General features: G+C 45.0%; 1 protein-coding gene across 1 annotated transcript; it reads left to right on the forward strand.

Moving 5' to 3' along the window:
• Positions 1-1,577: 1,577 nt before the first annotated feature.
• LOC149358800 (solute carrier organic anion transporter family member 74D-like) lies at positions 1,578-19,135 on the forward strand. Its single transcript, XM_089570991.1, has 9 exons — positions 1,578-2,466; positions 3,053-3,139; positions 4,612-4,818; positions 10,393-10,557; positions 12,143-12,341; positions 13,792-13,921; positions 15,560-15,744; positions 17,127-17,191; positions 18,256-19,135. Exons 1-9 carry the CDS (start codon positions 1,764-1,766, stop codon positions 18,582-18,584), a joined length of 2,070 nt encoding a protein of 689 aa, XP_089427117.1. The 5' UTR covers positions 1,578-1,763; the 3' UTR covers positions 18,585-19,135.
• Positions 19,136-23,079: the final 3,944 nt, after the last annotated feature.

Genomic DNA, 23,079 nt, shown 5'->3' on the forward strand with positions numbered 1-23,079 from the left:
TTGTTGCGGTGCCTGAACATGACCGCTTTCGTTTGTTAGAAGCAAAATTAAAAAAAAAGAAAAGATTTTCCCGCCAACCTTGGTTGGTGCCTGAGAGATCTTTATCTAGCCTGCTACTCTGCGCTGGGGCAAGCAGAAAAAGAAACGAGAGAGGGGAAGGGTGACAATGTGTGCGGAGAAAAAGTAGCGAATATACGCAAGGATATGATGTGCGCGCTTAATCACAACCATGAGTGGAGAGCCATGTTGCGCAAAAACTATGGAGCACCTGTGTTACCTGGCGAGCTTTGTAAGGATCCCGCCAACAGCCAAATACAATGGCCTCCGAGAGTGGCCTGTCTCGAAGTGCGCAAAAAAAAAAAAGAAAGAGGTTAACAACGTTTTTGTTTTTCGCGCACATACAGGGCATACACGATCATAGGGTCCGTAATCTCAGCGAAATAACAATAAGAACCGTCGGAAGAGTCTGAAAGTCCATTTCAATGCAGGCACCACTTCGTGAAAGCAGCGCGTAACTCTATTTATGTAGAAGGTTCGCCTGGTTGCGCTGAATGCCACCCGGATTAGTAATAGTCCTGGTCGGATTCAGCTTATTAGCATTGAATACAGTATTCTTGGCAGAGAATATTTGGTCTTGGGACGTTATTTATTGAAATGTGTACGAAGGGCAATGCATAAAAGCCTGTCTTTCAATGAACATTCTAGAGAAACTGAAATCGGCCTGTATCGATGGGTTGGTGCGTATTAATTCCAAATGATAATACTTTATTTGAGAACAGGGCTTTAAAAAACCACAAAAGACCAACAAAATGAAATGCACGCCTCAGGCCATTTTCCCACTCTCACACCCGAAAAAAAAAAGATGGCAAAATTACCTAGTCTCTTTGTAAACCTGTCAGGTTAGACCGTATCGCTATCCACTTCCAGTCACCGATCATGGAGTTTATAATTTTCACGACGTCAGCATCAACGTCACTAGTTTGAATCGAGTGGAAAGTAGTTTTAGTTTGAACTGCAAATTTCTCATAAATGATTGCATATCGTGCTACCAAACAACACAAATGAGCCAAAAAAAAAACCTCCATAACATTTGGATGTTGTTGTAGTAGTTGCAATCACTGTCTCTTTAATGACAGCGTGAAAGGTGGGGAAAGTGGGACAGGCAAGCTCACAGTGTAACATCATTTCATTAGCCTTAACTTCACACGAAGAGCAGGGGATGACTGGTGAAATCTCTATTCCCCCGCAATTGCTTTGCGCGTATTCACAAACGCGATTGCAAGTGCGTTTCCAAAAGACCAGGAGCATCACGCAGCCAAGAGCAATCTTCTCTAGACAACCCAAGATGATCACATTGCCACCAAAAGAAAGCATTAGGCGAGACAAGGCCACAGCTAGGCGATAGATACCCTGAAAAGTCTTCTGGCGACATCGCGTGGTCCGATATCCCCCTCGGACCAAGACGAGTCCCTTGCTTATCGGCGAAAGATGTGTTTAGATGTTATCAGCGAGAAGGTTCACTTTGTGGCTATCGGGAAACACAGCGCTGGCAGATTTGCTGGCCCCTTCAAAGCCACCTTAGTCACAGATCAGCTCCGTGCCTACTGGTACGACGCTGCCAATATCGTCCGCCAGACTGCGCCTTGGAGCCTTCAAGAAGGCCTCTCTCCAGCCTTGTACTCCGGGTCTGCGACCATCACTCTGCAGTCTTCGACGAGCAGCCACCGCGTTTAGTTTGAGGCGGCTAGGCTGGCGAGAGGGCCATGTCTTCCAAGAAGCCCAAGTTCGAAGCGGTTCCGACGAAGGAGCCCGCCGATGATGCAGTTGAAAGGCAGGAGACTGACCCGGATTTTATGTGCGGCATATTAGGATACAGGCCACCCTGGCTCCAGCGATTCGCCAAGGCCTACTACTTTCTCCTGTTCTACACACTGTTCGGCATATTTCAAGGAGCGCTGAAGGCCTACCTGAACGGGTGCATGTCCACAATTGAGAGGAAGTTCGGCCTGACTGGAAAAACCTTCGGCATCATTCTCATCGCGGACAACATCAGCGCGCTCTTCGCTAGCTTGCTGATCGGTTACTACGCCACAAAAATCAGCCGGCCCAAGATCATCTCCTTTGGAGTTTGGATCTCTGTTTTGGGATGCTTCTGCAGCGTCTTGCCCTACCTCATCTACGGGCCAGGATTTATAAACTATGGTGGGCCTACGTCTGACACTGAGACACATGCCGTGTCACTGAGTGCGACCAGACAGCTGAAGTTCTGCACAAAGGTGGAAAACAACGACAGCGATGGTCCCGGAGTTGTCAATGACGAGGCGCCAGCACCGACAGCCATTGTGGCTGTTTTTCTTTTGTTTTTGGCTAACTTTCTCAATGGAATCGGCGGCACGGCCTTCTACATAGCCGGGGCAACGTACACAGACGACAATGTGAAGAAGAAGAACTCTCCAGTGTACTTCAGTAAGTTGAAAATCCTTTTTTGCTCACTGCGTTTTGCTTTCTCCCAGTCACAACTTGTGCCGTGGCATAGGCACGGTCAGGTTGTGCTGAGCATGCTATGAACTGATAACAATTTGATATGCTGCACTAATTAGCGTGACCTCCTGCGTTAATAGGGTCCCGTGAGATTAGGTTAACAAAGGTTTTTAATGACGGTTTAAATGCAGCGTCATATCCGTGGACATTCTGAATATTTATGCTAGAGTACTTAAGCGTTTTAATGGAAGACAAATTTAACAGAAGGGCAGTTCCGTACAGCACTAAACATTCCATCGCTCACGCATCATGTACTCTTTCTTCAAGTCCCAACCGCTTGCTTAGGTTCTCTTGGAACTTCAAGGAGGGAAAACGGAGGTCTTGGTGCCAGCCACCGGGAAGCTTGTAAAGAATTTTCATAGAAGTAGTAAACAGTCATTGTGGTTGAAAGAACAAATTTGTAGTTGTGTCTAATCGGGGTCGAAAAGGAAATCTTCTATTATTATAAAGAGATTATTTATTGTCGTTGTTACAGTAATTTTCTAAAGAGGTTTCGTTTTGTTCTATGCAGGTTTAATCATGTCTCTGCGCCTCGTTGGACCCATGTTGGGGTACGTTTCGGCATCGGTTTGCCTAAGCATCTACGAGTCACCTTTCGGTAAGTAAAATAAGGGAATCACCAATCTCTCTTTTGCACCGTCTCGATTTTCAAGCTTTAAAAAGATTTGACTATTTTCTTCTTAAATCAAGGGAACGCACAAAAATGTAACACGTTGTTAAGTGTTCATCAAAAAGAGAAAATTTAATGGATAGCTACCAGCGGTTCCCAAGCACAGGAAAGAAACATCTGCTTGAACAGAAACTATTTTTCAGAAAGTTGTCTACAGGGCTTGAAAAAAAATGAGGAATTTATTGCCTAGATAAGTACAATATATAGATAAGCTCTTATCTTAACCTTCAGAATCTTCGCAGTGCAATGAAGGCATATGTTATCAGGAAGAATTGTAATAATCTGTATTTCTTTGTTCCTTCTGTTTACTTCGTCCGAGTGGCCTCACGTAAACATATGTTTTGTCTTCCCTTTAACTCTTGCAGGAGCTATAGGTATGCTTGAAAATATTAAGTCCCAATATATACGGGGCGCGCAGTTATTACGGCACGTATTATACTCACACAATGACGCCACACTGGTACAAATGTCTAAAGCGGTTTTGAAGAGGAGCAAATCTTGCAGCAAGTTTCACTAAAGGCACTTTCTGTGGAAGGAAGAACAATTCACATTGTTGCTAGGAGTATTAGAAGAAAAAGAGGCCCCCATCTAAATTACAAATTTCCGGTGTTCCAAAATAACTGAGTTCTAAATATCCAGCGGAAAAACAACGATACTTGAGAGAGCCTTGACTACAGAAGTTCGAAACTGTCGGGTGTTGTGCTTTCGTGCCTAACGCGTAATAAATTGAGGGCGGTTCATTCTATTGGTTTTGCCTTAGAAATATAACGCGGGTGCCACATTTGTTTCAGTTTCTTATTCAGAGGCTCGGGGATACTCCCCACTACAGCAAAGCCAGTTAGATTGTACGCACCTCGTAATTAATAATGGCAGCTGCTGTGGGCACGTTCTTGTGACGCCTTTCATGACCTTTCGGAAGATTTTACGGTTAGCCTACAGAGCTTTCACTGTAATAATTGAAGTTTAAGAGCAGTTTTTTTTTTTTCATACCATTTCTGGATGCTGAGAAATCTGCAAAAAAATTAACGAAATAGTGAGGTTCGCGGAAACCGCGCCATTAATACAGGCGTCAGTGCAGAGTCAGCACTCTTGGTGCTCGATTGTTTTTTTTTTGTTTTCGACCCCGCTTTTTTTGCTCTGTTCAAATTGAAGATTAATCAACTTTCCAAACTTTCTGCCTCGTTTAACTCCTTATCTCTGTTAAAACGTAAACGTAACACCACATATCGAACTGAAGGCAGGCAGCGATAAGTGCATTTATTTCGTGTGCTAACGTTCGCTTTATCCGCTTTCTGAATATATCCCCCAAACTGACAACGTCCTCTGGCCTCCTCCTTTTTTTTTTTTTTTTTGCTGCTGTCTAATATAAAATGTTCTCTCGCATGCTCTGCGCGCACCAGTGGACCCGGGCATAAAGCGGACGCACCCGAACTGGATCGGCGCCTGGTGGCTGGGCTTCGTCGTCTGGGGAGGCGCCATGGCACTGATGTCGCTGCCGATGTCGCTGTTCCCAAAACACATCCGCAGGAGCTCCGTGTATGCGCGGCCTGAGAAGAAAAAAACCGAACCGAAGTCACTTCGTGAAAAGATCGCCAGTGACGCAAGAGGTGAGGACTTTTCTCAAACTCACGGGGCTAAAGTTTGTTTCAGCCATGGGTGCTTGACAAAAAGATGAATAGAACGTTCTCAGTTTGTGCCACTGAATGTGACGGGCTCAAACTTATCAAAAGTAAAAAAAATGGGTAAGGTACAAAAAGAAGAGTTTAATGACGAAAACATAACCGCAGTATACAAGCCTAAAAGGAATAAATGAATTAATAATACCGATAACTGAAAAACAATTCCTTTGCAGTTAACTGTAGTATTGTTTTGTCGTTACGGACAGTAAATAGCTGTGGTGCGATATGTTATGGTATGATAAGGTACGTTTGTTTAATCTCTCCTACACGCGAGTCATGAGAGAAGCTGTATTGCAGGACTTCGGATTTATTTTACCGCATGATGTTCTTTAATGTGCTTAATAACATCACACTGAGCTAGGGTATTTCGGCTACATCGAAATGCACCTGCCGTGGCAGGGATCCGATCTCACGACCTTGGGATAAACAGCCGGACGCGATATTCACTAAGCCACCGCTGAGTCAATAAATAGACAGATACGTGTGGCCCGGTCAGATGCCCTATCAGTGACGCCACTCCTAAATGACAACCAGATTAGGCGCCCCCCGGTCCTTCAGCTAGCTGACGTTGCGACGCTGTGGCATATAAACTTCTCCTCAATCAATTTTAACTTGGTCTTCACTTCACTGACTAAAGTCTCGTGGTCACCGAACGAGAGGACATAAGGTGCCAGTTCAACACTTCATTTTCCGCTGACAGGCGTTGACGCATTGAACATGTTTTGTTTTCAATGCAACTTCTATATGTGATGGACAAATGTTGTCACGAAAAGGGACGGTACTCGGTTTTGTAGAAACACTGAATTTTTTGGGGGGAAAAATTGTATATCACATGAAGTAAAAAACACCGCTTTTGCACTGTTTCGCTTGTTTCAGATACGTTCAACATTGATATAAGTCCTCTGTTTCGCGTGCTCTCTCCAATTCTCGCAAATGCTAGCAAGAATAAATATTCTGTCCTTCTGAACTTGTGTGTTCTACTGTTATTTTATCGTTTAGCTGCGTTTAGTATTGCTCAGTTATTGTATTTCTTTATTCACTGTCTTTTAGCGAATTTTATACGGCTGGGAACTCCCCATAGAAATTATCATATATGTGTTTTAAAACGGACAACTTTTCCTCATGAAACTATGAGTGCCTTGATGTTAATAACTTTTAACAGGTCGGTTAACATAGGCTGAAGTACAAGCCGGAGCTGGTTCAGGTTAATACTCCATGAACTTTCTTGACGCAGAAATTCGCACTGGCCTGCATTCATTGGCAACGGACTTTTTTCAGGACATTCAACGTTTTAGACGAAGCGCGAACGTCTTCAAATAAATAACTTTTTCAGGTCCATGACTCTGTTTCCAGAAACTGTATTATCAAATAAACAGGAACAGATCATGTCGCTATCCCCACAAGGAGTAACCCTGCACAAGACCGCAAATTAGAATAGAATGAAATTCACTCCAAAACAACAGTGTTGGCCCCATAGCATTGCCTAAATTCAATGGAACATCTTTACATTCGATACATGTGGTTATTGTGTACTTTTTATGTCCTCTTTCATCCTGTCCTGACACTCTGTAAGCTCACTATGCCGAAAGTCCTAGATGCTAATACCGTTTATGTCTCCTTTAAGTGCGCCTAAGAAGCCACTTGCTCTATCTAAGCTTTTATTTCCAGTCGAGATCGAGGTGTGTAGCGTTTGTTAACTAGCCCATCATCGCCATTGCTCGCAGTTTTTGTGTTCCCGGTGATCGGAAACATCAGCTTTGTTGTTTAGTAATCCTTGTGTTGGAGCTCATGAAAATAATATTTGCTCTTACAGTAAGTGGGAGTCCTGTCGGCAAAAGGTTCCTAGGCGTATAGATGGACACATTGTGTTGATGCATGTTACGCTTTGTTGCGGCACCAGCACAGATGTGCGGACTCGTCAGACATATCGTCGGAAATAAAGACCAATTTCCGCGTCTATATTTTTTTGAGGCGGAAATTGATCTGAAATTCGCTAACTAATATATTTTTGCAAATGGTATGCTTTGACTGAATCTTGAAAGGCGGGCGTTTAGTACTGATTGAAGCGAAAATGCAGAACTATATTTTCTAGTTAGAGCTCTACATTCTTTCATGCGTAAATCCTGCTGGAATACATCTTGAGTAATTGTGGCGAGTAATTCAATGACCTTCCTTAAATGTTATTTAATCGCAAAAAAGAAGCCTTAGGTATTTAACGATTTGATTTGGCTCCCAAGTTGCGGTTAGGTTTTTATGTTTACCTCATTGAAATTTTTTTGTCTGTGTGACGAAAGTTACGTCATTTCTGCAACGCTTGCTTGTACCGAACGCACAGGCCGCACTTGCCTGCCGACATATGCACAATTGATATATTTCTCGCTGTCCTTGTACATTTTAGAGTACCATAAGCAGAAATACAACTGTACCATTTCGCGCACCCTCCGTTTATATATAATTAAAGGAGATACGGTTGGTTTAAGCGCTGCAAGAGTTTGCTAAGCTTTTTTAAATTTGATTCCAAACCAAATTGTCGTAAAACACTTGAAGTGGGTCAAAGTTCTGACACCCATTAGCCAGACGTGTAAAATCAACGCCAAGAAGCAAATATATTTTTGGTTTGACTTATTTAAAAAAGCTTATAAGCAAAAACATGCTTCCGAAGTATTTTCTGAGATGAATAAATAAATAGCAGCGCAAAGAGACAAGGACAAGAAGAGACAACAAGGACGGCGCTGAACTTCCAACTTTTATTTCTAACGAATCGTGCGAACATATATGCACTCTGTACAATCCGGCGTCATCGTCAGTGCATGCTGACGCCGGATTGTACAGAGTGCATATATGTTCGCACGATTCGTTAGAAATAAAAGTTGGAAGTTCAGCGCCGTCCTTGTTGTCTCTTCTTGTCCTTGTCTCTTTGCGCTGCTATTTATTTATTCAAGTCATGTACCAACACGCCCAATTTTCCGCGTTAATTTTCTGAGATCTTACCATTGTGATAGCTAAAACGCAACCCCACGCATTCAGTCCGAAGTGGAACTCATGATTGCTGCTCTTTTTAACGGACAATAGTCAGTAATGGTAACTGCAAGGTGCACAGTCTTCATTAAGAGCATTTTTATAGTTTAAACAATAGATACACGTATTTTTTCTTGATATAAAAATAATAGGTACCAAAGGCCTTTCAGGGGAACTTTAAAGAAAATTAAAATAAATCTACGGCAAACTTCACTTTTCTTTGAACTCCAAATCATTTCAACGCTTCATTAAAAAATCAATTTTGTCCGACGGCAGTAAGAAAAAAAATTAGTACTAAAGAAACTTTAAGCTTCAAGTTTTCATTCCTTCTTGCCTCATTATTTTTGTGAAGGCTGCCCTTTTTGAAATACGTTACTTTTTCAGCATTGTTTGCTATTTGTTCGCTGGGAAATTATAGGAACCAAAAAATGGTTCTGCACTGTTTCCAAGAAGAAAGTTTCGATATAACAACTTAAAATATCGGGTTCTAAAAATTTTATTTTGCTTTCAGTGACAGTCCAAACTAGCGATTTTGAGAAATCGCAAAAGCGACGTTTTGCACCTCGTGTGATACATGATTTCAAAAAAAGAACAACAATTGCAGTGTTTTTGTGCAAAACGCAGTATACGTTCCTTGTATCGACACAGTTGCCATCGCATATAAAAAATTCATTGATTACAAAGAATATCCATGGAACCCCGATTGCCATTCTCATCGAATACATCCTTATTTCTTTCACAAGTTGGACTCATCGCCGCACAGCAGAGCTTCGCGCCTGTGTTCTTTTCTAAGGAACAAATACCTGCAGTCATATAGCTTCAGCTGTAGTTCGGTCTTCGGTGGTTTTTCGCTTCCGACAGATTTGACGCTCTTTTCGGGTGGTCTGTGCGGCAATCTCAAAGACTGATAGCTTCCACACGCGCACTCTGACAGCGCGGAGAGCACTTGACACGACGCGCCGCGCTCTAGAGAGCTTCTGCTGGACTCAGACTATCCGCCACAATTTTCGCATGATGCGCTTCCCGGAAAGACCACGAACTGAGTTTCTCTCCGAGGAAATGTAGAGACTATAGTTTTTTGGTGCATAAGTGTTTGCGCAAATGCGGTCATTTTCCAACTTCACCCTCGATATATACTCGTTGTTTCGGTCTATAGTTCTGGTCGTTTGAAGCCAAGATCGTGAACAGCGTATCTGACGTTTATGAACGGAGCAGTCAGAAATCCCCAGATGCCCAAAAATTCTGGACAAAACCATTTTGCAGCGGGCAACCGTTTATGAGTGCAGTTTTTTCACATAATCTAAGATTTCACTATAGCAATCAATATATCCGAAGATCAAACGACGGCAGTCTTCCATTTTTTTTCTATTAACGTTTTGCTATCCTCAGAAGCATTCCCCACTGGTTTTCTATAAAAGTCTTGATTGTTCGTTGCGATTGATGGAAACACTCTAAAAGAAATATTTTGTTACACATCTGAAGAATGGACAATTACCTTCAATATTTTCGTAACGGTATTATACAATTTTCCAAATTTCAAAAATTTTGCTCAAGAATGTTGGACGTGAGGGCCCGATTTGGATATCGTAGTTAGAGCTTTCTGGTTTAAGTCGTGTAAAGTTTTAGCTGTTTTGCTTACAAAAAATGGCTGGTGGTTTAGCATTGCTAACTACGAAATATTGTGCGAAAGCAAATTTCTTTGCATGTGGACACTACCGCTACGTACCTGAAAGCGCGATTGAGGTTTCCACTGAGCCTAGGGAGCCAGATATGCGCGTCTTCAACTTTGTCATCGTCAGTGCCAATTTACCTAATTTACACCGACGGCGTTTGCTCCAGAGCCGCGTTTCTGCAGCAGAATTGTCAGCGCCAACGCATATTGCTCTGGCGCCGTTTATCTGCCACAACACTCTCAACGCATGCAGGGCACATCTATCCCCCTTACGCAATACCTGTGGAAATGCCCCCAACCCATAGCAGTTCCCTCTAACCCAACCCATCCACCTTATCATGGGAGGCTGCTCTGTGAGCTGCCCAACCAGCTGGCTAAACATGGCTAGTGGACAGAGCTCTCCGTGAATCCCAATCCCGCGGACTCTTGGACAAGTAGGAGCCCACCTACGAGGACATTTTGTTCTTTCCTTAAAATAAAGTTGTTCCTCCTCCTCTTACCGCCACATAGCTCCAAACGCGAATGTTAGTTAGATAGTAGGATTAGCCGATGAAGAAGACGATGTGCAATGCACAGCGCGATAGCCTGTTGCAGTTTAACACAAGGCGTGTTCGGCTGCGGCTATAGTCTAGAGCTCTCGCGCAGCGGCCTGCGAAGCTGATCTGTTGCGCTACCGTGTGTTGAAATTAAAGTAGTGAATGTTTATTTGATTAATTTGTATTCATTGCTTTCGCTGTAAGAGGTCTCCACGTCTTTCCTCACTTAAAGCGGAATACAGTTTCTCTTTAGATATATTTATTTGAATAACGCAGATTTCAAGACTGCCGTGATGCGGCTCTCCAAGAACCCTGTCCTGATGTGGAAAATGGCGACACTCGTCTTCATCATCAATGCCATCGGTGGCTACGTCAGCATGTTCCCGAAGTATGTGGAGAACCAGTACCGAGTTTCTGCGTCGAAGGCCAGCCTCTTTACAGGTACGTGCAAAAGCACTCATGAAACACATACGTGTTCATGACGTATCGAATTCTTGCGGAAACGCTGACGTGTCGTCCGCGACATTTAGCTCTCAATATTTATTTAAGCGGCTTAACGCTGTCCTGAGAGAATGGGCAAATTCTTTGTTGAGTAAATGTTGGAACACTTCTAAACATTATTGGACAACCCGGCTATGACGAGAAAGAATCATCAGCGCAACCACCGGAAACAAACAAAAAAAGGCGTAAGAAAATTGTAGCGTTTATTTTTAGGAAGGATGTAGCATGAAAAGCTTCTAAAACATGTGAGTAATGTCTCGTAGCGAAAAATGGCAAAGCAGAAACGTCAATCTGTATAAGAAAGGCACACGGCTTCGGAAGCGCAAGGTTTGTACGTTGCATATGATTCCAGATACCTTTTCTCGCGCCACAATTGCTTATAATCGCGAAGTCGAGAACAGAGCAGTCTTCCTCATTTGGAGTCGACAGCAACAGTCCATTGTAACTTTTTCTTGCGGCTCTAAGCTGAGAGAGGCTCCGGAGGCGAACTGTGACTTAAAGTTTATTGGCATCCAGTGAAGGCTGCACCGTCCTGATGTCCTAAGGTGATGTTTCGCGGAGTGTCTATATTGAGGGTATGACATTCTGCTTATTAGAGACCGACTTAAGCGAAATTTCGCCGGTCATGTCAAGACTGGTCGAAGCGGATAAAGTAAGCGGCAAGGTCTAGTCCAAAATTTGCGTCGAAATACGAGGGATAGCGCCAGAAGTGACCCATCAGTTTCAGTTGGCGTAACTAAAAATAAACGACGTTCATTGCCAGTCACCATAAGTGGCTTAACACACAGAATAGGTCCGGTCAGGTCATTCGCACCTGCTCGTTGCACGCATGCGCGGCTGCTGGCCGTCGGTGATGTTTTAAGACCTTTAGCTTCAACATATACCAAACCCTAACGCAAAGTGTGTGATTTACGTATGTTAACTATTTAAGATGACCAGAAACTGAAGCGCAACGTTTTGTAAAGCAGTTCTGAATGTCGGTGTCCTGAAAATATTCTGGCATAGTTATATTCTGGCTTGTGAAATCCGGGAACTCTGTCTAATTTTGGTGTCGATTAGTTTTGTTCAGGCATCAGTCATTTGGAATGCGACTTTTGCTTCACTTCGTAGCGCCAAAAGTGTCGCAAGTATGATTATTCTAATGACTTCACCGAAGCCGTAGCCTATGCCCTTAAAATAAAATCAAGTAAGTCCACCGAGATATGTGAGGCAGATACTCGTGTTCGTGTTCAGAGAAAGCCAAAAAGTGGGGGCAGAGGGGGTAACAGGAGTGTCATGGTTTCCGAGAACTGGTAGCAGGGGATTAGGAGAAAAAGAAAAAAAAAGAAAAAAAAAAGAAAAAAGAAAAAAAAAAGGTGAACAAAAAATTTCCGGAGCCCTTGACTACGGCGTCCCTCATAGCCTGAGTTGCTTCGGGACGTTAAACCCAAATAAACTAAACCAAACCAAACCTATCTTGAACGTATTTCCTGATCAGAAAACATTTCTAGTAATGGTAGTTGTAAAGCTCACCAAATGCACGCAGGCCCCACCAAGGTGCTGGCTATGATGATCGGCCTTTTCCTTGGGGGAATGATCATTCGCTTGTGGAAGCCACGGGCCCGCACCATCGGCCTGCTGGGAGCCTTCGCGGACTTCGTCAACATTGCGGGCCTCTTCGCGGGAATCTTCCTTGGATGCTCTGGGTGGCAACTGGCCGGTACAGGGATAGACAGTGATGGCCGGTATGAGCTCACTGCTACCAAAATAGTGTGACGCACTTTTACCATGTAGTGCCGCTAAAATGTCCCCGAAAAAAAAAAATGTTTCTTACAATTTTACAGGATTTTCGGCTTCCTGTGTTCCTGAAAACTGACATCCATAATATGTGTTCAAGGTCTGACACATTTAAAATTTGCTCATAAATTTCCGCAGCACCTGCTTCTTCAGATATTGCTCTCTTTAGAAAGTTTTTAAATTGAGGACCATTGTTATATAAAATGGGCGCTAGGTTAGTCATATGATTCTGTTTTTCCTGCGTATGAGATATACCGAGAAACTGAGCAAATCTTTTAAAGGCAGGAATTGTACCGAAGCAGGAAGTGATTAGTGCCATAAATGTGGATAATTGCTGCATCTCACACTATGACCTGCCGATATACCTTTACAGGGTGAATCCTTCATATTCATGGAAACCTCGCGCGCTGATCAAAGACTGATTTTCCTAATGGAAAATTTCAGGCATCCCACGTTGAGGAAAAGCGACGTCTATAGAGCGTAATGAATGCTGTGATCTGTGCATTGGATGTTGTGTTGACTCACAATGCTGTATTTGAGACCTTCAAAAATGCGGGCAGGCCAGCAGCTCAAGAGGTAGTTGTTGCCTGATTATTAGTAGGGTCTGGCAGAAAACAAGGAAGGCTTAAGGTACAGAAGGACGGCAAGGGATAGTGGACTGCCAAAAAAATAAAAGCACTGGCAGAGCGCGAAAAAAAATTGTGAGTGGGGTGCTGTCATCTCACAGAAGACAAATATTTACTCACGAAGGCATGTGACAGTAAAAAGGCGATATGTGCCGCCCCAGTTTATAACGCGCAGAAATAAAAACGGTTTTTAATGCCAGCCGGAAACTACATGACAACCCAAATGCTGTCTCATTAAAAGAAAAAATTAACATAATGTGTACATAACTTACACTCGCTGTATAGGACGTTACTCGCGCGAACTAAGACAGGGCAGAACATATATTACTTAAAGATTTCCCACAGCTAATGCTTCAACGAAGGTGCATCCTCAGTTCAGTCGTAGGGCTTTGCCCAGTGCACACGTTCTCATAAAGGCTATGCCATATGTATCTGGTGAAAAATTTGCACTGGGCCAAATTTTCAACCTTGCCTCTGGAGTTTTATATTTAGCCCAATTCTAGTTCTTACAGTGGTGATGTTTCTGATGGGTCTCAATGAACCTCGCAAAAACGGTACATCATTTCACACCTCATTGGTCCATAATGTACTTCCCGTGTAGCAGAAATGTTGGATGACATCTCTACAAAACAAAAGTTTAAGCATAAAGAACAAACCGCCCCAGCGCAATGCTACGCGCCACTACAGTGGCAAACAATCAATTCCGTTCCACAAATTTCGATGGACACTATTCGCAACATCAACTTCAGCCGCAGCAAAACTTTCCACGCAGGTTGTCATTCAACGCTGCCTGCAACCAGGACTGTGCCTGCCCCACCGGTCATTTACAGCCAATCTGCCATGTCACCGAGCGTGCCACGTACTTCTCTCCCTGTGCGGCCGGTTGCATCGATCGAGGAAACGTACGTTGATTTTACTTTGCAAAAACTCGCCTCTAGCTACATAACATTCCCATGAACACTGTACGAACGGTTAGAACTAGCTCCAGTGAAGTTTTTTTTTGTTTTGTTTCTGATTGTGTACAGAGTGCCGTATCTCACTACTTTAAAATCCGCTTATCAAGAGTCAAGGAGGCATGGATAAGATGGCTTGCACGTGCTGCTGTAGTGAAGAGCACGCACTAACAGTGGACACGCTTTCGGAACACCTCCTACCTTTTCGTTGAGAATTTCAGTATTCTATCGAGACTCGCCATTCTTTTTATTTTTATTTTTGCGAAGGTGACCATACGTTTCTGTGGTTCGGTGCGACATCTGATGTGGCACTGTTGCATTCTGAGCTACTTTTTAAAAATCTCTCAGCAAAAAATTAAAGCTCGCCCCATTAGGTGAAAGGGACATGGGGCACAGAAACACAAAGGAGAAATAAAAGTAATTTAGTACAAATAACCCCTCCCTATCCAGATTAAGATGATATACGTGCGCTCAAATCGAAGCTTGCCCCGCCGCGGTGGCGCAGTGGTTACGGCGCTCGGCTGCTGACCCGATAGACGTGGGTTGGAACCCGGCCGCGGCGGCCGAATTTCGATGGAGGCGAAATTCAAGAGGCCCGTGCATTGTCCGATGTCAGTTCACGTTAAAGAACCCCAATTGGTCGAAATTTCTGGAGCCCTTCACTACGGCGTCCCTCATAGCCTGAGTTGATTTGGGACGTTAAGCCCAAATAAACCGAAAAACTAAATCAAATCGAAGCTACCGCGCTGGTTGCGTTCTCTCTTTCTTCTTTTTTTGTTAAATCGCCTAAATGCCAAAGCGCATTACGCAGCAGTCAGCAGTGGGCAGTAAAGACGGTGGCAGAGAACGCTTGGTTCCCGGTCATTCTTTACGCAGTTACCGACTGCTGGCCCTCGCGGCTAAGGCACAACTTCATGTCCAAGAAGATGCTTCTAACTGGCTCCGGTTATTGTAAGCCTCGTAAATGGGAATAGCCGAACACCTCTCCAGCTTCGTGGACGCGACCAATGCGATTTATGAGATACTCCTTGCTTAAAACACCGAGACTTCCTGTACATGAAGCAGTCTGTACAGATGTATTGAACAGGGCGAAGATCATAGATTTATTGAACTTTCAAGCCTGGAAGCATGACGCAACGTTGTCTTGAGCAGACCAAGCTCATTCTGGAAATTACTGCGTCTTAGCCATGAGAACGTCTGTTATCTTCTTGGCCTCTTTAGTGCACAGCCTGCTAATCTAGATTTAATGACGGGTATTCCAGAAAAATTGTGTATTTTTTGCTATTATAAAAATTCAGTGAATAAGTGTATATTGTCAAGGATGCTGCACGATGCAATTTTTATTTAACGGCAAATAAAGTTGAACAATACACCTGAGGAAACAAGAATAAAATGCAGTCTTTGTATAGATACGAATTTGACATTCTACTTTGTTGAGTATGCACGATTTGATGATGATGATCGGCAATTGTGCCCCCCCCCCCCCCTCTCCCAACCCCCTTACGCTTTCTATTCTATCTATAATGCCCATGTAAGCTTCACTTGTCAAATATCTTGTCTTAATTGATTATTTACCGCGCCTCGCAGGCTTCCATGGCGTGCTCTTGCATTCTTGGAAACTCGACAAATGCACTAGATGCGCTGCTACCAAAAATCACCCACGGGTTCTGCGACTTCCCGTGTCAGAACATGTACATCCTGGTACTGATCGTCAGCCTGGGAAAGCTCATATCCCAGCTTTCCAGGGTAGGGTCAACACTCATCACGCTCAGGTAAGCGTAACCGATTGTTGTACGCTTTCGTGGCAGGAATTATGATATTCCTCCGATCCTTGCTATTATAAGGATTAACACTACATAAAACGTTGCTTGAAGTAATTTTTACTCACTACCTTCAAATTAAACTAGTTGCCAGTATTACCACAGCTCAGCCAACAAGACTACTGGTGATATGTTGGTGACAGAAGCTTCGAGTTAGCTGATCAATCAAACCTTGGTGAAATTCATTGATATGTTTTCAAGCATTCATGATGATTGTTCGATAAGGTTTGTTTTAGTGCTCTAGCATGTGGCAGACTGCCTGCCAGGGGGTCAGCAACCTGCCACCTGCCCACCGTGTTGTGAACTACCGGCCCACCAAATTTTGAGCAAACTGCCCACCGTGGAAGGCAGCAGTTCAATTAATGACTGGTTGCCAGAGGTTGCTCGGCAAGAGCAAGCTGGGTCTCAGTAGCCCCGTCGGTGGCAGCGCCTGCCATCTCAGGGCAGTGGCGCATTGCTTAACCACTGCACCACTGGGCCAGGAGTGGTATGAGAACTCCCAGGCATCTACGAATGTAGAGAGTGACTGCTTACGGAAGGAGACGAATACTTGTCGCCGCGGTGCAGTTTAGTAGAAGCTCGCGTGGTGTTTGCTCCGCCAATGCGTCATAAATTCTGCGCGTGCCTTCAAGTAAAAAAATTATTTTTTTTAGCAATTATTTATCTCTCCCTGGCCTGAATAACTTATTGTAGAGTTTAGAGAGAAACTTCGGCAGTGCGAAAAGTGATTCTCGCCTTCCGCAAGCCAGGCGATCTCATTTCTTAAAAGTAGTTTTCACTAGGCATTGTATTTATTCAGAACGAAAATTACACGAGTAAATTTACGCGCACTACAGCTGCGCCTTGAGTGCAATGCAAGCTGTAGCGAATGGCTTCCAATTAACTTCTAACAATAGCTGTCTTAACCGTGTACCAAAATTTTTGTACGCATGCACACAATCTCCTGTAGACAGAAGGCTGCCGCTTAGTTCCAGTAACGTACATACTGCTCTTGTAAAACGTTTCCAGGCCGTGACGTTTTCGGCCGGGCCGTGTAGTGCCGGTATAGCTGCAGCCCTGGTATTGCAAGCTTTGGTAAGAGTGTAGGTCTTGCCCTCCTGATATTTGTAGCGCCATAAATGTGCTACGATACACGCAGCCGAAACTAAGACGAAATCTTTTGGTGTCGAATCCTTTTAAGTGTCCCGCAGATAAAAGCCGCTTCCTTTCTTCATTTCATATTGGCTTGATATTGATGCCAAAAAGAGTATAATAGACCGCAACATTTTTATTCAGAGCACAGCCTTGCATCACCTCGCCGCTGAACCGTATCTTCCTTCTGTCATGTTTTGCAGGTGCGTTGACCCGGCAGACAAAGGAATAGCAGTGGGGATGCTTGCCGGCTGCCTGAACTTCCTCGGTATGCATTCTATTTAATCTGTAGGCTCTTTCTAAACCGCAGCATGATTACGAAAGGCTAATGCCACGATTTAATGTCAAGCCTTGACACATACACAGTAAAAAAAAAGGAGTAAAAGGGAATAAGCTGTTCTCTACCACACTCCCTTTTATAACAGGCAGTGCACTAGACGACATCTTACTCTCTTTTTATTCCCATATATGCCTATCTGTGTTTAGATTGCAGGTCAGCACATAAACGCTCACACTACAAGTGTACAACTGTGAAAAAAGAACAAAAAAATTTTGACATCACTGCGACGGCCCGCATTCGAGCAATGCGAAAGCAAAACGTCCACATACTATATCGGCGTCCGTGGTTGTTCTGACGTCCATGTACTACATCGACGTCCGTGGCTATTTTGACGTATAAGTGCATTTTTCACGTTTTTTACGCGTTTAATTAATGAACTAATTACACCACATCAGCCAAATTTTTCTCACGGCAAAATTTTATCCCACACTATCTATCACAATCCCACTTGCACACATTTATATTCAGAGAACGAGGTTATCGCGAGGGCAGAATTTGCGGACACGTATGGCGGATCCTTTTTGCTGACGCGACGGAGCCATGTAAAACCGGAACCGCATGGAGTGTGCGACGCGCGGCGAACGGCCGCGTTGCCGCCGACGCGGGGTAATGCCAGCTCTGCCGAGGAAACAACACAGTTCCGCCAAAAAGGTTCCGCCGAGAGGCGTAAAGTCCCCCAATGAAGCAATTAGTTTATTGAGGGGCTTTAGAGGCGTTCGGAGAGCAGAGCCATCTGTTGGCAAACCAAAAAACCAAAATGACACGTGACTGCACGCTGATTGGTGGACGGCGGCCGTGACATCAGCGCCGCCGCGCGAAGCGTTCTTTTCTACGTACTTCGCGTAGAACCACGCGGCGGCGCGATTTCGTGATGTATTATCCCACCATCCGCGCGGAAATCGCGGCCAAAATCGCGCTATGCGGTTCCAGCTTAATGCTCTCGCATGGAGCCAATTTAGTGTGTTCTAATTTTGTGTCCTTCTTTTTCACAGGAGCCATACCCTACCCGCTCATCTACACGGCGATCTTCGACGCGACCTGCCTAGTGTGGGAAGACCGCGGAGGGCACCGAGGCAACTGCTCCTTCTACGACGCCGACAAGCTGCGCGTCGCCTTCCACGCTGTCACCATCGTCTTCATGAGCATCGGGCTGGTGTGCCAGCTGGTCATGTCCTACTACGCCAAGCGGGTCAAAGACATGTACGGTGAAGAGGACGATCACGCCGAAGTCGGGGACCTGTCCAAGCCAGGAAATGGCGTGTTGGAGATCAACGGCACAAACGGCATCGACGCCGAGAAGAAAGCACCCCTGAGTTCATAAGTGGGAATAGGTGGTTCCTTCTGGACTTGCATTGCGCGCGTTTAAGCGCGAAAAAGACACCGCAGAGTGCTAATGAGCGCCATTTTAGGCGACCGTTTGTGGGTCTTCGTGTTGTAAGACTCCACGCCGGGCTCTGCTCACGTCCAGTAAAGCTTAGTGAATGCGCGACGAATGCAGCTCGCAAGGAGAACATCGCGGGCAAGTCAACTCAAATGTGTGTGGAAACGGCAGAACCTAAATAGTCGTCCCACGATGGCTAAGTGGACGTACACAGCATTGGCGTCCTTAGCATTTAGCGTCTTCGTTTGGATCCCTGCCTATACGTTGGCGTCTCAGTGTAAAGGCTGATTGATGTTCGTGAAAAACTAGATTGGCGATAATAAATTTCACTGCACATGCTCCAGAGTGAATAGGTTTCGTTGGAAACTAGTATTCACGCATGGTAAAACTGCGACCTGCGGCGTACGCCGCAACTATATTGCTGAATATATATGTGAAATTTCGGAGTGTAAAATTTTACGTGAACAGAATAAAAATTGGGGGAGCACTAAGACATGACAGCGGTTTCTGTTGCCCACGCCGACACAGACACCGCCTCCTATTTTTCAGTCACAATCATTGTGTCAAAGACTACACGACATACATAAAAAGCCCCCCTTTAAATAAGCCGTACGAGCGTGACTGCGTGGCCTAGCGCTTGCGTGTCTATCTCCCAACCTCTAGGGTCAGGGGATTCAGCGATGGGTCTGCTACGTTGCAGCTTGAGTAGCGTCGGTGGCAACGAGAGTCACTGCCTACCGTGTGTTTGTATGAGTTTGAGGAGGAATACGGCGGACGACGACCCGTGCGCTTGGCGTGTCGCTCGCTGTTGCTCCGATCGTTGAAGATCCGATGTCTCGCTGGTGTGGCCGGCGCCATCTAGGGGCGCCTGTTGTAACAGCCACTTTTTCAACCAATCCGGATTTTTCGGTAACAACAGGACGCCGACGCCGACGATGGCAGCACCAACGCCGGCTTTTCTGCAGAACGGGGTCCTTACGCTATGGCGTGAAATTTAAATGGCAAATTGGGAATCATATTTGAAGTGTCACGTGAGTTTAAGGAAGGTGCACTTATGTCTGTGGCGTGTTCAAGCAACAGCACACAGTGGCCTTTCGTTACTGCCTGAGCAGTACATTAAATAAGCCAAAGAGAATGCTTTCTCTATCATCGCCATTGTCAAAAGCAGTGCTTCAGCAAAAATGGTTTAATATGGCGGAAATATTCATGAACTGTGTCTTTTGTGGAAAACGCCAGGGCTATTAATAAATATTTTGTGCTGTGTTATTACTTTCGAAGTGATGTTGAATGAAATGTAACGGAAGGGAAAGATGACAACAGACCCATGTTAGTGTTCTTCTTCCTAATGGACAGATGTCCATATTAACATGATCGATAGCGTTATAGCAGTCGTTCGAAGAAAACCCTTATGTTTTGGGATGAAAATCAACATTGGGTGAATTAGACGGGACGCCACAACCACATGCCCTCGCGCCGGTAATTCAAACACCCCCTAACGATCACAGAGTAGAACAGTGATGACTTCACTGCCAAATTCTGCATCGGTCTACAGGGTCGTGACGTCACACGAAACTAAAACTGATTGAAACGACAGATACATTTTGATTATAAGATCGCAACATGACCCAAACGTCATTATGACATGTAAGTAATGTACAGTACATTAATTGCGATGAAAAGAAAGTGGTGTGAAATAGGAAACGAACCAGGGACACTTGCGTAGCGAGTAAGGAACGCTACCCCTTGTCCACCTAAGCACTTTTTTTTATTACATGGAAGTACAATACTGACAGGCTTCTAGCCTTACTTAACCAGACCACATTCCGCGAACCCGTCATACGTGGTCACACCACCCCCCTTGTATCACTCTGCCCGCAGATCACAATTCCGGGGACACACACTCACATCTAGTAAAGGCACTCAGACAGAGGTCGGACTGCACTCTGAACACAAGCTTCCATTAGCGCGGCGGTTCTGCTTGCCGATCTGTAATGCGACTCTTCCACAGGCCGAACAGACCCATGAGCCCAAAAAGATCACATGGAACCTTAGAACCTTCCATTGTAGGCAAAAATCTTATTTGATAGGGCGTGATCTCAATACCCTTTTGGACAGCCGGTTGAAGAATGTCTATGCGACAGTTCACAGACCATGGAACGAACACCTTTTTAGCACGAAGCCACGTTCTGACAGATATGGCTGACGTGCGAAGTTTAAAACAGAAAGTCTTTGCGGTCGATTGGACACACAGTCATTGAACCCGCTTTAATTAATACAGTCTAGCCCGGTTATAACGAAGTCGGCGGGAATCGGAAATCACTTCGCTATATCCGCTATTTCGTAATATGCGGACTACGAAAAAAAATGCAGACATCGGCATACCGATTTATTGCCGCTGAAAGAAGTCGTCCAGCGTCCCCTGAACACGTTTCACGAGTGCGGACTTCAGGATTGCGGCTTCCATACCATCCAACTGCGAACCAAAGATCTGGTCGAACTCCGGACTCCCGAAGTACATCCGTAGGGTGTCACAGCTACGATGGCAGCTGCGGAGGTGACCGGCTTAGGGGCACAACTAGCATCGTCGCATTCGCTGTCGGAGGCGCTCTCCGCCAAGGTCTCTTCCATGACACTCCCGGCAACTTCTTCAGTCGTCAAGTCCTCGGTGGCAACAAGGTATTCGTCGGCGAAAACGAAGTCCATGTGGCTTGGACCCGCAGGCACAAGGTTCAAGTCGCTAGCGGAATCCCAAAGCTGCTCCAAGCAGGCCGTCTCGGCGGAGAGAACCGCGATTGGCCAAGACGGCCGCTCTCTGCTACGTCATCGAAAAAAAAAAAAAAATCGTCTCTGTTCTTTTTTACATTTTTCCCCTGCGCGGTGTGCTCTACCGCTCTACGCCGTGACGCCGTTCAAGGACGGCGCAACACGAGACCGGCGTGCCATGCAATGCAGTGAAGCAACCTTTCGCTCCGCAGGAGAGCAGACGACGCCACGAAAGGACGCAGTGAGACGAATTTTGCTCTTATTTTCGCGGAAAAAATCGCCTCAAGGACGCAAAAATGTGTTGATTGGCAGATTATTTTTCGGTTGGTATTAAATCTCTTCGTTATATCCGCTGACGCGCTCTTATTTACTTCGTTAAAACCGGACCCAAAATGTATTGAAAACGCAAAAATGGGAATGAGAAATTGAAATCCCTTCGTTATAACCGCTATTTCGCTATAAGTGGCTTCGTTATAAACGGGCTAGACTGTACACTGCGTTAAAAAGTAGAGGTAAGGCTGATAATACATCGGGCATAATAAATAACGCCTGAATCAGAACTTTTGTCGTCTGTTTTTTGGAGAGACTTTACAGGTACTCTAAGACGAAACTTACAGCGAGCAATTAGAATATGTTGGCCACTTCCTTAACAAAAACCTAAAAAGGCCCCTCACGTATATGACTAGTTTGCGCGAATAGTATAGGCAAATGCGCACTTAATAATCGGTTAAGCACAGCTATGAGGAGGGGATCGTTTGCCATTTTGAAACAGAAAAACCTTGAAACAAACTGAAGGAGAAACAAGTGCTCAGACAATCTCCGCCAGACTCGAGACGGAGAAACAAACTGTCTCGACGTATAGACTCCCTCTAAGAGCGCCACACAAAAGGCGCAAAAATTGAATGCGTTGCCTGTACTTGCTTGCATGCACAATGCAACACTTGCATTACGTAAATGCAAGTGTTAAATGCAAGTGTTAAATGCAAATGTTAAATGAAAGTGTTACATGCGTAAATGCAAGTGCAAAGCTTCGATACCGAGAATATATTGCATACTTTTGCTTGTGCAAACTATACAGCGCCACACCTATCCAAGCCTGGGTTTGTCGCCTCACGGAAAAGATGTGAAAATCCCAGTGTGGCCCACTGTTGCGATACTCATACAAGGGGGGTCCCTAATGCTGAATATCTTCGGCGTCATCATGCCTCCAAAAATGCACTAGGTCCCAATGGTCATTGCCAGAGCCCTTTTGATTCATGCATATTATAGGCTGTTGTGACTTTGGGCATCCCACCGCTGCCACCAATGTTGTGCCATAGAGTTGGTCCCGTTGATCTCGCCACCTGTTTCGTGACTGAGCGTTGCCAGCTCTCTTAGCGGTAGCGAAGACTCCGAGTCAGGCGTCGGTAAGACTAAGAAAATGGTTTATACATTATGTACAGGGCATAATATAGTTCAACATCGGCACGGGGGCCGAGAGCTACACAACAGCGAGACACCAGCACGTCACACCACCCGACTCCACTCGTGAGCAGCACTCGACTCACGGTGGGCCGGTCACTCGGTCACTCCGGTAGTTGTAGCTGCTGCCCAAGCGGCAGCGGTGGGGCTTATATAGCCTGAGGAACGGCGGCCCCTCAGAACTGGCCAATCCAAAGGCAGCACTCGACGG

This window comes from Amblyomma mixtum, chromosome 2 (assembly GCF_055824585.1).
Source record: "Amblyomma mixtum isolate Tamu chromosome 2, ASM5582458v1, whole genome shotgun sequence".
Classification (NCBI taxonomy): domain Eukaryota; kingdom Metazoa; phylum Arthropoda; class Arachnida; order Ixodida; family Ixodidae; genus Amblyomma; species Amblyomma mixtum.

What these genes read in the sequence shown, in the direction of transcription:
- LOC149358800 (XM_089570991.1), top strand. Translation starts at nt 1,764, where the DNA reads ATGTCTTCCAAGAAGCCCAAGTTCGAAGCGGTTCCGACGAAGGAGCCC. An exon ending in GTTGCATCGATCGAGGAAAC is followed by an intron (nt 13,922 to 15,559) that starts GTACGTTGATTT and finishes CGCGCCTCGCAG; the next exon opens with GCTTCCATGGCGTGCTCTTG. An exon ending in TCAACACTCATCACGCTCAG is followed by an intron (nt 15,745 to 17,126) that starts GTAAGCGTAACC and finishes CATGTTTTGCAG; the next exon opens with GTGCGTTGACCCGGCAGACA.